General features: G+C 40.5%; 1 protein-coding gene across 1 annotated transcript in view; it reads left to right on the top strand.

The window, feature by feature from the left end:
• The window catches only part of MYO16 (myosin XVI), a 401,447-nt gene that overhangs the window by 245,187 nt on the left and 142,221 nt on the right, over positions 1-14,039 (top strand). Inside the window, exons 21-22 of the mRNA XM_027115848.1 lie at positions 1,619-1,771; positions 3,299-3,499. Of these exons, the coding sequence (XP_026971649.1) occupies positions 1,619-1,771; positions 3,299-3,499 (354 nt within the window). The remainder of the gene's footprint in view (positions 1-1,618; positions 1,772-3,298; positions 3,500-14,039) is intronic.

The following is a 14,039-nucleotide window of genomic DNA, read 5'->3' as shown; positions in this document are numbered from 1 at the left end:
CCACCACATAAGGGCTGCTCTTATGTGTCCAGGAGAGAAGCCATGAACTCCCAGCAGAGGGACAGGAATGTCTGAGAGGAGTCCTACTTAGCAGGTGTGGTGATGATACCAGACCTGGGGAAGAATTTGGGCATGGGGACAAGAGGAACCCAGGGCGGTCTCTCTTTTTTCGGTTGACTGTTCCAGTCTTGTGCGATTTACAATAACTTTGGCATTTACTTTGTATAAATACATCCCATTTCACATTAAACATAATCCTAAATATTGTTCCCTTTGCAAATGAGATCTGATTTCCATTTACAAACGCTTTATCGGTAACTTCGATTTGTATAAATTATTCATGTTTAATTATTTTCAGTGAGTTACAGAATTCTAAATATTTCTAAGTGACTTTGGATTCTACCTAGTATAACATAATGCAGATGGGGGAACAGGATGGTCTGTGAAACTTCCTGAGCTCACAAAGGTAGTAGGTGTAGAGATGGGCGACAGGAGGCCCTGGGCGGAGTGCTGGACCACTCCAGGATGGAGTCAGAGAAGGAGATGGACAAGGGGTGGCCAGTGAGGTAGGAACCAAGAGAGTGGATGTCCTGGAAGACAGCGGAGGCAGTGCCCCAGGGAAGTAGAGGAATCGGCTGTAGATTTCACTGGGAGGTCAAGGAAAATGAACACGGAGGGTTGAACGCTGGATTTAGAAATGCATATATCACTGGTGACTTCTAGAAAAGCCATTTTGCTGGAGCAGTGATGGCAAAAATGTACTGGCGGGGTTTGAATAGTGGGGAGGACAGGAATTTGAGAGAAGAAAAGATAACTCTTTTGAGGTTTTTGTTATTAAAAAAAAAAAAAAAACAGAATATAGGAGAATAGCCCAGGGGGAAAGCAAGACTTCATCTTGGGTAGATTTGTGTTATTTTATTTTATTTTCTAATATCTTAAGATATTTTTAAGTTAAATTAAAACTGTAAGAAATAACACATTTGTTAACAAGTGTTGGTGGGGTGTGGAGAAAAGGGAGCCCTCCCACACTGTGGGTGGGAATGTAAATTGGTGCAGCTACCATGGATTTCTCAAAAAACTAAAAATAGAGCTACCATGTGACCCTGCAATTGCACTCCTAGGTATATACCTGAAGAAAACAAAAACACTAATTCGGAAAGATACCTGCATCCCAGTGTTCATAGTAGCTTTGTTTACAATTGCCAAGATATGGAAATATGGAAGCAACTTCAGTGTCCCTCAAGCGATGAATGGATAAAGAAATATATATATATAATCTTTGCTGACAAGAGCCCCAATATATATTCCTTTTGGAAATATTTTTTAAATACTCAAATATATTTTAGACCCCAAATTTGTAAGTTAATGCTGTAATTATACTTCTTGTTGTTTTTAACGTGCTCATCTTCAATTGCGTAATCAGACCGTATGAAGTCAACAGACTCAAGTGAAGCTCTTTACTTTGGCTTCTCGGGACGACTGTAGTGCGGCATCTATAGATACACTAACTGTGCTGACCGTCCTTGAGTCAGCATTTCACTGGTCTGAGATGTTTCCTGCAACCATGGATCTGCATGGCGAATCATCTTGTGAATTGTTTCCTCTTTCCCCACAATAGCTCTGTGTCAACATGACCAATGAGAAGATGCACCACTATATCAATGAAGTGCTTTTCCTACAGGAGCAAACAGAATGTGTACAAGAGGGAGTCACCATGGAAACGGCCTATTCTCTTGGTAACCAGACTGGAGTTTTGGATTTTTTTTTCCAGGTATTCACATAATATAATTAGATACTTTACAGGATGCATGCATTTAAATATACTGGAGAGAAAGAACTTTCTTTTACGGGGCCTTATTTTGAGGATATCTTTATGGGAGACTCAGCAATTTCTAATTTACTTATAATCTTTCAGTGTTGATTGAGGGGCACACGACCTTTCTCTGAAAGGGCGTTTGAAGGATTACCAATTGATTAAAAAGACAACAAGTATCAGATCATTTTGTTATAAAAAATATTCAGCTGCAGTTATGTCGCTAAAACTCTCCTCTTGGCATAGTTATAAATACCCATTGTACAAATATAATATTTTATAAAGTCACTCTAAGACTAGCAAGACCATAAAACAAACTCAGCAGAATCTTGTTTGCCTCCACATTTCTAAGTTTGAATATGGAAAACCTTGGCAGAAAAAAATATATATATACGTACATATCATCTTAGTATTTCTGCAGGTGTTTATGCTTATCTTTATTGTTTCTACCTTACAAAGCAAGAATCTTTGCCTCAATATCGCCATCATAAAAACAAAACTCTATCACACAAACATCAGTCTCTATCTACTAATATAAGGCTTTATATAGAGTCACCAGTAATATTTCTAAAACACTTGAACATTGTTTAAAACTGATACCATTTAGCTATTGAGGAGAATAGTATATAATTTTCTACCCTTTATTTTTATAAATGTATATTTACAAATTACTTTATTCATTTTCCGAATATGTGCAATGTTCTTGTTTCTGGTACCGACTTGTCAACATTCCTTGTTTTAAGTACAGAAGACGTTCTCTTCCTCCAGAAAGCCCTCCCTCGTCATGACACACATAGTATACAGTTTACCTCCTTAAGGTTATAAGATGGGTTGACAGTAATATGTACCTACCTGTATGTGGGAAGCCTTGGGTACCCACTACCCCACTTCTCACTTGCTGCTATGTCCTTGACTGCTAAACCGTGGCCAGCAGAATGAAGTTATTTCTGTCTCTTTGGTTATCATCCTTGGGGTCTCATCGTTGGAATGGTTATTTCACTAGTGGGACCTCATCAGTATGAACTGGAAATGTCAGTGGATATTTCTGCTGCCACTCCTCTTTGATACCCCCCAAAATGAAATGAAAAGACATACCAAGTATAGGGTGAAACTTGCATTTTTACCTATAAATAGGTAGGTCTATATACCAGAAAGAAAACATACAACTTTTCTGTAGTTGGAAATTTTATTAAGGTGAGAATATATATTTTAACAACGCCAGTGTTTTAATGACTTTAAACGACACTTATTTATTTTCAATTCCTCTAATCAATAAATACGACTGAGAACCAACACGACATCAGAGGTTGGCTAGGTGGTGCGGATACAGCAATGAACAAAAATAGACATGTACTGACAATAAAGACGAATTTATTTTCTCAGTGCTTGTATGAACGTGATGAGGATGTAAATGGTATGCATGAGCAATAACAAAGATAGCAAATTGAGTAATAGAAGGAAAAAACTCCTCTTCTTAACTTTCAGAAGCCTTCTGGGTTTCTCTCTTTATTGGATGAAGAAAGTCAAATGATTTGGTCAATGGAACCAAGTCTTCCCAAAAAGCTACACAGTCTTCTAGAATCCTCAAACACAAATGCAGTTTACTCCCCCATGAAGGATGGGAACGGGAACCTCGCCCTCAAAGACCAAGGCACAGCTTTCACCGTTATGCACTACGCAGGACGGGTGAGTTCAGAGAACTGAGCAATTTGTGGTACGCGCTAATGGGCCAAAGGTCTTAAGAACAAGCCTTAAAGGTTTTGCTATTTTAGAGTTTTGATCATTGAAACTGGGTGAACAACCCACAAAATGTTTCTTTCCTAAGCCTGATAAGGACTTAGCATTTCAGAACGTGGGTGATGAAGCACGCGGTATGATTCTTCTCATGATGTTTCCATATTTATAAGTTAATACGAGCAAAAGAGACCTGGATTTAATACAAGAGCTCTTCTGTGAAATTTGGGATATTTTCAAAATCGAAAGAAACATTGGACATCTGAGTTTACGTACCCTCAATATAGTTGTTAGTACTAAGTTACTTTTCCTAAACCTAAGGAAGAAAGCAACTCTCCGATCCCTCTCCATTGCCTAACCGGCTTTGTAAAACATGCTTCCTTCTTCAAATCCTTCAAGGACCGACTCTTATCTGTCTAAAACATGTCACAGTCCTGAGGCCAGCCTCCTATTGGGCTTCTCCGAGCTGGTCCCTGTCACTTCTTCCAAGGCTTACCTGCCTCAACCCTCCTCTGCAAAACCCCTGTTCAGGTTCTTTTTTCCCATGCACTCCCTGTTTTCCTGCGGATCCCGCCCCCCACGCGTGACGCCTCTTCCCACTCAAGCTGGAAATATCCTCCCTGTCTTCTTCACAAGGTCAAATTTTATCCATCTTTTAATGCTCACATCCACATCCCAGCTTCCATCTCTAGTTAATTCTTCCACTTTTGAATCTGTAGCCGCCAGACTTTCCTCCCTGTTTGGGATGTAGCACAAATACCATTATTAGGGGGTGAAATCCCTAGTCACTCTCTCACTCTCAGTGTATTTCAGTTCACTTCAGCCAGTGTTTACTGAGACTCTACTCTATGCCAAACCTAGGGCACTAGAGAATCAAAGATGAATAAACCGTGTTTCTTGCCCTCAAACGTGTCACAGTCAAGTAAGGAAAAGGAAAGTTAACAAATACTTCCGCTATAATTTGCTCATAGTAATATTAGTCATGTTAACAAAATTCTCTGTTACCACAAAGAAGAAAGAATTTATTTGGCTCCAAAAAAGAGCGTAGAAATGTTTTCAAGAGGAGGTAGAACGTGACCTTGGCCTTTAAGGGGATGCTGAGCTGCCTGAGACTGCGAGGCAGGAACACCCCAGTAAAGACAAGGGCTTGTGAAAATGAATGGACCGTGCGTCTGTCTGGATTCGGTTGCAAAGGACAGAATCCCGTGTAGATGTTCAAGCAGAAAATCACTGTCGGGGGGACTCTAAGTTGAACTTTCAGAAATGACCTTAAAACCACCCCACAGGACAGGGCTCCCGCGGTAGTTAGGGCCACATCTTTGATCAGGAAGCCTGCAGCCTGATTGAGAAACTGCTGCTACAGGTACTGACTCCCAGTAACTGCTGTCACCTAAACCAGTAAGAGGCCCATTCCCCGGCACTCAACAAGGAAGAGTCAGTGGCTGAGCCTGGAGCCTTCAGTGCTGGAGAAAACCAACATCTCCTGGACGTGCTCACCAGGTAAAACACAGACACAGCAGAAATGCAGCCTCCGCCACTTCAACTTTCTAAATCTCGGGCAGTAGTTCAGACAGGTGGAAGCTGCAGAACGAGCGAACCCTAGCTGCAAGGGAGTCTGGGAGAAGTAATATTTGCACTTTCCAGCATCCGCAGGACAGGAAGTGACCAGGCTAAACCTAACACTCCGCCATTTCCAACCACATCGTAGTTGGGAAATGGTACCAGACGTTTGGTCAAGTGTATGGAGGTTGGTGGGAGAAAAGTCTAGGAAGGTTGTTTGTGGTGAAATCATGAATAAATATGCATGTACACCTCAGGACTTTGTCCTCTTGACAGTGTTAACTTATCGGATGTTTTTAGACAGGGTGGGGGATGAAGTGAGAAAGCCAGAGGACATGATGTAGGTAGGTTGGGAAGAAAGGAAGGGGGATAATGGAAACACTCCAACAAGGACTGCGTTTGAGCCAGAGCGGCAGGACAGAGTGGTGGCATTCCCAGGGAAGAGTGAGTGACTGAATGTGTGGAGCCAGGGAGGGGACACAGCTGGAGATGACCCCGAGGGCCGCACCCTGTTGACTGATGGGGGTTATTTTAGGCCAACCAAGAAGGGAAATCCTGGAGAAGGAGGCTGTTTGGAAGGAAAGATATTCCACTTCAGATGTTTGGAATTTGAGGGTTTTAATGGAAATTCCCATGAGATGCTGAAAATACTTGACACTGGGAGGCTGGCTGTTTCTAGAAACCTAGTCATAGTTTGGGAAATGTGTATAATTGCACATGGAGAAGAGGGAGAAAGATGTTAGTAGGAAAGAAAAGTATCACAGAAATGAAGAGAAAAGAGACGTCCGGGTCAGCAGGAAGTGAGCCTTGACAGGACACTTAGGCCAAGGAACACCTTTGTGAGAAGTTCTGGTGGGACGGTGCCATGTGATGGCTTAGTGGATGTGGGCGGAAGTCAGTGGATGGTTTTATATAATAAATAGATATTCTCAGAAATTATCAACTATCCTTTAGAGTTGAGAGATTTAGCCTTTACATTTTTTTTATAACAGTAGCAATCTTTTAGTCTTATGTGCAGATTTTTTAATCTATATTTTCTTTATATTAAGAATTTACTGCAGAATATAGAAACAAAGATACTTGCATAATAAAATAACATGTTATTTTACTTTTCAATTCAAATGTTAGGATACTTTTCAATTCAAAAGCTTTTGTGTCAGAATTCTTTTTCTTGAGGTACAGTTAATTTACAGTGTTGTGTTAGTTTCAAGTGTACAGCAAAGTGATTCAGTTACACATAAATATATATATATATTTTTTCAGAATTATAGGTTATTCTAAGATATTGAGTGTAGTTATTCTAAGATATTGAGTATAGTTCCTGGTGCTGTACAGTAGGTCCTTGTTGTTTATTTTATATATAGTAGTGTGAATCTGCTAATCCCAATCTCCTAATTTATCCCCCGCCCCTTTCCTCTTTGGTAACCATAAGTTTGTTTTCTATGTCCGTGAGTCTGTTTCTGTTTTATAAATAAGTTCATTTGTATCATTTTTTTAGATTCCCCGTATGTGATGTCATATGATATTTGTCTTTCTCTGTCTGACATACTTCACTTAGTCTGATAATCTCTAGGTCCATCCATGTTGCTGCAAATGGCATTATTTCATTCTTTCTTATTGCTGGGTGATATTCCATTGTGTATATGTACCGTATCTTCTTTAGCCATTCATCTCTTGATGGACATTTTATTATGCAAGTATCTCTGTTTCTATATTCTTTGATAATCCCCAGTGCCTGGGAGAGTATCTGGCACATAAAATGCACCAATACATATTTGATGAATAAATGAATTATTTGATACTTAAAAAATAATTTATTGAATTCATAGGATTTAGTTGAAAAATTACACTAAGGTGTAACTAATGATTTTGGAAAATTATTTTTCTGTAAGTTTCGTGGAAGCTATCTTCAGTCGGTATATACCTGACCCGCTTTGTAAGTCTGTTCGTCTTGTATCTTGAAGATATACTAGATGTTCAATAAGTGAAAATTGCATTAAACTGAATGGTACCAAGCTTTGGAATAAAATTTTGCTTACTAATTATTGTATGTTTGCATTTAAAAAGTATTCTACAAGCACCTAGTAAAATGTCAATGGTTTTAAGAAAATCTGGGGAAAACAATGGAGAGTTTGAGTGAATGGAATCATTTCACTGAGTTCTGATAGCAATGAAGCAAAGCAGAGAAAGCCAGTTGATTAGTTGCCACGTAGCCAAAGCCCTGTGGAATCGCGACATTTCCTGTAAGAGCACCTTTATCTTTTAAAGCAGGATTTTCCATAATTGGAGTCAATTTTGCGGTTGTATAAAAGTCTTTCATTTCACTGAGATGTACTGAAGAGTCTTAGCCCCAGGACTCCCTGAGGACTCATTCACATGGTAAAGTCTAGATCCTATGTGATTTGTGGCAATATGTCAAGCCATATGCCATTCTAATCATCAGACGTAACTTTGTATACTTAAATTTTGAGCTATTGCGTTTTCAAGGAAAGCAGCACTTTCTGCATTTTATAAATCAGGAGATGTAGCAAAGAGCTAATTGGCTTAAAGTCACCAGGCAGGGTCTATTTTGGACAGTAGGATGAGCAATCCTGAATAGCTCTTTGATGATCAAGTTGATCCCAGAGGAGACCTCAATGGCTTTGGGGTTCGTGGGTTTGTTCGTAGTCTCCTCTTGTCCGGATGGATGTGCTAGAGAGTTCTTATCATCACTTGCCCCTCCATGCCTGGTTTACCTAGTTCTGTTAGTAAAAACATGCCGTATCTCACAGGAAGAACAATCATTACTGCTGGTGATGATATTGACACCCAGCCTCCTGCCCCCAGAGACCCACACACCTGACTGTTCTGCTCTGACTGTGAGACCCTGCCATGTTTCTGAATCTCATTTGGAGCAGAGGCTCAGAAGTCCTTTTAGAAATGTTTAAGCAACATTATTTAAATTATAGCTGACGATCTCCCCTAAACACATTTGAATTTTTCATTACTCATAGGAGCGTGGTGTATTTTCCAATCTCCATTACAGAAATATTTTAAAGTAAATGGGATGAGGCTGTGCATGAAATATTAACAGGGTCTCACTAATGAGCATGAATTTGAATTAAAGAAGCTGTGAGTTGTGTGTTTTTTATCGTTGTTATTTGTTTTAGCAAATTTTAAACCTTATATGGGGTTACCTGTTTTAGGAATTGCTCTTAAACTTCTTTTAGTGATTTAAATGATGGATAAGCATTAAATCCAGAAGTGTGTCTAATTTTATTGGCTTTTAAATTAAGAATCTTGAAGGAAAGAAGAATTAGGATTTGGCAAAAGACGTTGGTTCTTAGGAAAGTTGAATTTCCATGAAGGTGATTCCTAAACCCTAATAGGAAATAGTATTTTGAAGTTCCTACATTTTTTTTTTTCCCGCGGTACGCGGGCCTCTCACTGTTGTGGCCTCTCCCGTCACGGAGCACAGGCTCCAGATGCGCAGGCTCAGCGGCCATGGCTCACGGGCCCAGCCGCTCCGCGGCAAGTGGGATCTTCCCGGACCGGGGCACGAACCCGTGTCCCCTGCATCGGCAGGCGGACTCTCAACCACTGCGCCACCAGGGAAGCCCTGAAGTTCCTACATTTTAACACGAGAAAAGGAAATCGATTAAGAGATAGTAAAGCAATCGGAAGTAATAAAAGTTAAATTCATGAAAACAGAGGTCAAGATTAATAGCTATAAAATATATGACACACATTTGACCTTCTTTGGTGTCTGCTCATAAGGTCTTTGTCTGAACGTTGTTTATTATGATCATTTCTTTTTTGGCATGAAGCGATTCTTTGGGGATCTCAGATAAGTGTCCCATTGTATGACTGGCCTTGATGATTTATACAAATCATCCTGGTGGTGTTGCTCTTACCTAAGGTGATGTGCCTGTGTTTTAGCCTCCTTCTGTTTCCAAACCCATAAGTATCGTCGTGGATGGAACGGTGCCTGCCCCACACAAAAGACGGGTCCTCGGGCTCATGCCTAGAACCTACGACTGGGATCTCATTTGGGAAAAGGCCCTTTGCATATGTAATTAAGTGAAGGATCTTGAGACAAGAAGGTCTTCCTGGATTATCTGTTGAGCACTAAGCCCAGTGACAAGTATCCTTATAAGAGCGGGGCCGAGGGAGATTTGAGAGAGAAAAGCAAGCGGAGACCGGAGTGATGCTGCCACAGGCCAGCAGAAGCTTGGCGAAGCAGGCAAGGAGGGCAGGGATGCCAGGTTCCAGAGTGGGTGCTGGTTACAGCAGCCCCAGGAAGACAATGCACGTGTTCATTGGGTCAATGTTTACAGACTAGAACAGCAGTGAGGAGTTTTAACTCATAGCATTGTAGTTTTTTTTTTCTTTTAACACATCTGATCCATTTAAAAATGACTCCTGCATTTCTCCATCTCTATTTTTGCTCACATGGTGTCCTCACCCATAATGCCCCTTTCCTCTTTCTTTCCAAATCGTACGCATCTTCCCAAGGCCAAGTTCTTGTCCTGATCCGAATTTCCCTGCTCTGTCTCTTCCCTCATCCATAAGCACACCTGATGCTTACCTAGCAGTGTTCAATTTGCAGAGTGCCTGGGAAACATTTTCACCACAACCGTCTTTGTAAATATCACTGTGTCAGTTTTCCGGTGAAGTAAGCCTTGGTGGAGTTTAGTGGTTCAGCAAATATTATACAGTTATGTGTGAGTCTCCTGGGGGCATCATTACGATGTCCCCCATCCGGCATGGCTTAAAACCGTGCAAACGTATCCTCTCTCACAGTTCTGGCGGCCGGAGTCTAAAATCAGGTGTCCGCAGGTTGGGTCCCTCCGCAGGCTCCGAGAGAAATCTGTTCGAAGCCTCTCTTCCAGCTTCTGGGCTTGCCAGCAGTTGGTGTTCCTTGGTTTGTAGACACAGCACCAAGGTCTCTGCCTCTATCTTCACGGGGTTTTCTCTCTGCGTGTGTCTTTGTGTCCCTTTCTCTTCTTTAAGGCCACCCGTCATTGGATTTAGGGTCCCCTCCCATCCAGTAGGACCTCGTCTTAACTAATTACCTCCACAAAGGTCTTATTTCCATAAAAGGGCACATTCTGTGGTTCTGGGTGGGCATGAATTTCGGGGTCACACCATTCAACCCACTGCAGACCAGTAGGTCACACTACAGTGTCTCAGCTTTCTCATCCCCCCACCCCCATATCTTTCTCTCTCCACCATGGTATGTGCTGAAATCTTAGTGTTTATTATCTCAGTCATGAAATCTGTGTTGTGTAACAGAGAAGACGCACTGGGGCACTTGGGACTCCCTTGCTGTGACTTTGAGGGATACACTGACCCTCAGCTAGCATACACATGGGGTTTGTAATTAAGGGGAATATACTTATGAACCTCGTAAACTTGTTCTGAAGGGTAAGTGGTGGGCAAGCAATCAGTGCGGGTACAACTGTTTGGAGACGTTGTGTCAAAGATGCGAATCCTATTTCCCCAACAACTGCTGAAGGTCTTTCCATGCAGGAATACCACCATATCTGGCAAAATTTTAAACTCATCAATCACAAGTATCGAGGTCCTGAAAATATTTCGGGAATCACCTAATCAACTGGCTGTATTGAGAATACTAGAGGCCCAACTGACTTTCTCCAATTGAGTCATTGGTAAATGTCCTTGATGAGTTAAGAAAGATATTTGTTAATTCTTGTATGTTATAAATGTGCTCATGTTGCATAAATAAATGTTTTATAAATGTGTTAGAATATTTATTTTTATTTATCATGATGTTATTCATAGCGCTTTAGCAGATGATAAGGAATATGTAACCACCAAAGTTATAGTACGGTATTTTCTTGTACTTCCTATCACACTTGAAAGACTTCAGTGGAAGGTAAGTGCAGGAAATTGAGATTGTCTCGATCTATGGCAACTATAATATTAAAAGAAAAACTATTTAGATAAATGTTTCACCTTATGTTAATGTGACATTCTGTTTTTCACTGACTATACAGGTGGTTTTTGTGATGGGTAACGCTGCCTTGATTAAAGAGAATTTTTGTAAAAAATTATATTCTTTACCATTTAGCTTTATGACTAATAGTTTAATCAAGCACACAGGTGTGTGAAGTTTTACTGCAGATTTTTAAAGGTCCTTTCAATATCACTTTCCTTAAGAAAATTGAAGCGCTCTCTGCAATTTACATACATATTCCAAGATGTAATTTACAACAGAAGGAAAATGTATAGCCCATTATACAATGTGCTCGTGGGTGTGTCTTTACACGGGTGGGGTTTGCTTGTATTCATCAAGGTTCCTTTTCCATCCTCCTAAGTCACATCCTGGTGAGGTGGATGAAGTCCTAATCCCAGACTGTAGACCCTGATCATCATCATCATGTCACTGATTTCCACAGGCCTTTCCGGGAACCCAATTACTAAAACATTGCTGATAGGAGTGATGTGTGGAAAAGACTGACTTCTGGCCAGTCTATAAAATACCTGAACTTTTTTTCCCTTCTCCTTGAAAAGGATCTCCCCCTATTGTGGAATAAATGAAGTTTGAAATACGTCGGTTGAGATTTACGGTGTTGCCCAGACGTCTGAGAAGCAGAGATCTCTATCTCATTGAGGCTGCAGAACGTTCTAGGTGACAGGGATGAAAGCCGACCTCTCTGTCCTCAGATGTATTTACATAACATGTATGTGGGTGAAACCTCGGTCCCTTCAATTTCCCTGTGTCACCTGTGTCAGGAACACCTTCTGTAGTTTGTCTCCTGGCCTTCATCTCCAGAGATCGGTGGGGGACACAGTGTTCCCAAGAAGACTCTGAAATTGAACCTTTAAATCAGCGGGAACAGGAGATGAACTCATCAATAAGGAAGTTTCCATTTATTTCCCTCTTTCTTTTCTCCAGGCAGAATCCTCAGACATAACAATGAAACCTGTCTGGTCCAAGCCAAACTGATACTATTAAAGGTTATTTGACAAAGATATTTTGACCCACACAAAGAGAGCTTAATTTACATCTGTATTTGTTCACCTCTTGGGCAAACTTTTAGAAGAATAAAAATTAACTCCCCCAGGCCCCTTGTGCTCCGTTTCTTCCATCAATTTCACCTTTGGCATAAATACATTTTTGTAGACTTAATAAATGTTTCCTGATCCAGAGTTTTATTAGGAAGAGAAAATGCAGGCTCTTATTTAGGGAATCTTACCGTTTTTTTCAAAGATTTAACTGGTTCTTTTATCTTCATGGGTTGACAGACATTTATAAATAGGGAACTTTAGATTTCCTAGAATACTGATATCTTATTGTAAGTTGATTGGTATTTTTTCTCCTTAAAAGGAACCAATGAAGCATGTTCATAAATTTCAGTTGTGGTAATTTTAATTCAATGCCCATATCCAGAATCTAGATATCTAGATAAGGACTCTTAACAGTAATACTATGTGCTTCTAATAACTTTCTCTGTTGATTGGTACTTATCAACTTAAAGTGGATCAGAATGAGGGCAAGCAAAACTATTAGATGGAATCACTTAATGGAAAAGTAAAAAACAGAAGCCTCTGCTTATAAATATTGATGCAAGAGAGAGATCAATTTACCACCACGCATGAAATCCAGACATTTTTCAGCAGACCTCAGATAGAAAGCTGAAACCAGGCATGAAAAATTATCAGACCCATTTATGTTTACCGAAAACGATCTTATTTCTTTTGCTAAAATCCAGTCTTTACACACATTCTAATGTGCTATAGTGAACTCAAGAGTCTATCTCAAAAGTTGCCCATTTTTATCAGCTGTGAATCCCACCTCTTTCCTAGGGGTTATATTTTGCATCATGTAAATAGCATGGTGGAGAAGGGGGTTATGAATTTGACTGATGAGTGAATTTACTTCCATTCATGTCTCTTTCTAGGAGTTTATATGCTCTCATGATTCAGTTTCATAGATGACACGGCTCCCATGTCTCTCCAGTCTGTTTCTCTGTGGGCTTCACACCTACAGGTCTACTTTTTAGTATCTCTGCTTGAGTGGCGTCTTCACGTTAACAGATCCAGTGGCTAATTAAACTAGATTCCCAAACACTCTCTCAGCTGACTTCAAAAAAGTAAATGAAACTGATTTGCCGTATTTGTCCCACTTTTCAACTCATGGTAAAATCAGAAACCCAGTTAATTACCAAATGCGAGCTACTCTCTCCCCACTTACCTTAGAATCCAAATAGCCCTCATTTGTATTCCAGCGCCCGAGGTCACATCACCTCCCCCTCTTGGGTCCCTTCAACAGTGTCCTAACACTAACTGATGGCAGAAATGCGAATTATGAATAAAGGGATGAATGAATATCTTTACTTAAAGGCATATGAACTGCTTTTATTTCATTTATCTTCTTGTTTCCCTGGTGACACTGTCCAGAATTAAATGTGATTATTCTGATTCGACTTGTTAATAATAGTCCTGAAACAGTGGCGGTGATGCCTGCCTTCTTTGCCATATTTTTACCTCCCAGTTTACCTCCTTTGGTAGAAGAATAAACTCTGGTTTCTCTTTTAAAAATCAGATCTTCCAGATCGTCTTAGCACTCTTGTTCTTCGTGTACCTGGTAGTTGAATATGCACAACTCGGGAGATGTAATCAGGATTCGATTTTTAGTTTGGGTTCACACCACTTATTAAAATATATTCAGCTGGGACAACCCTTCCTTTTAACCAGAAAAAAACCCAGGCAGCTCTAGCGATATTTCTGGTCTCTTCTAAGTAATAGAAAGTCCTTTATTTGCTTTCATTGGTGCTCGCGGACTCAACTCAGAGACGAGGAGTTTCTGGTCCTGTGTAGTGATCAGAACCACGATCTTTAGCTGACCGTCCAGTCCCGTCAAGCCTGAGCCATACAGGAGACACTGTACCGTGGCCTGGAGCATCCTGTTTCTGTCTGTTCTTGT

This window comes from Aethalodelphis obliquidens, unplaced genomic scaffold (genome assembly GCF_003676395.1).
Source record: "Aethalodelphis obliquidens isolate GAN/ISIS:26980383/991018 unplaced genomic scaffold, ASM367639v1 scaffold15, whole genome shotgun sequence".
Classification (NCBI taxonomy): Eukaryota; Metazoa; Chordata; class Mammalia; order Artiodactyla; family Delphinidae; genus Aethalodelphis; species Aethalodelphis obliquidens.
Note: the sequence above shows the minus strand (reverse complement) of the source record. Positions and strands in the feature narration are given on the sequence as shown.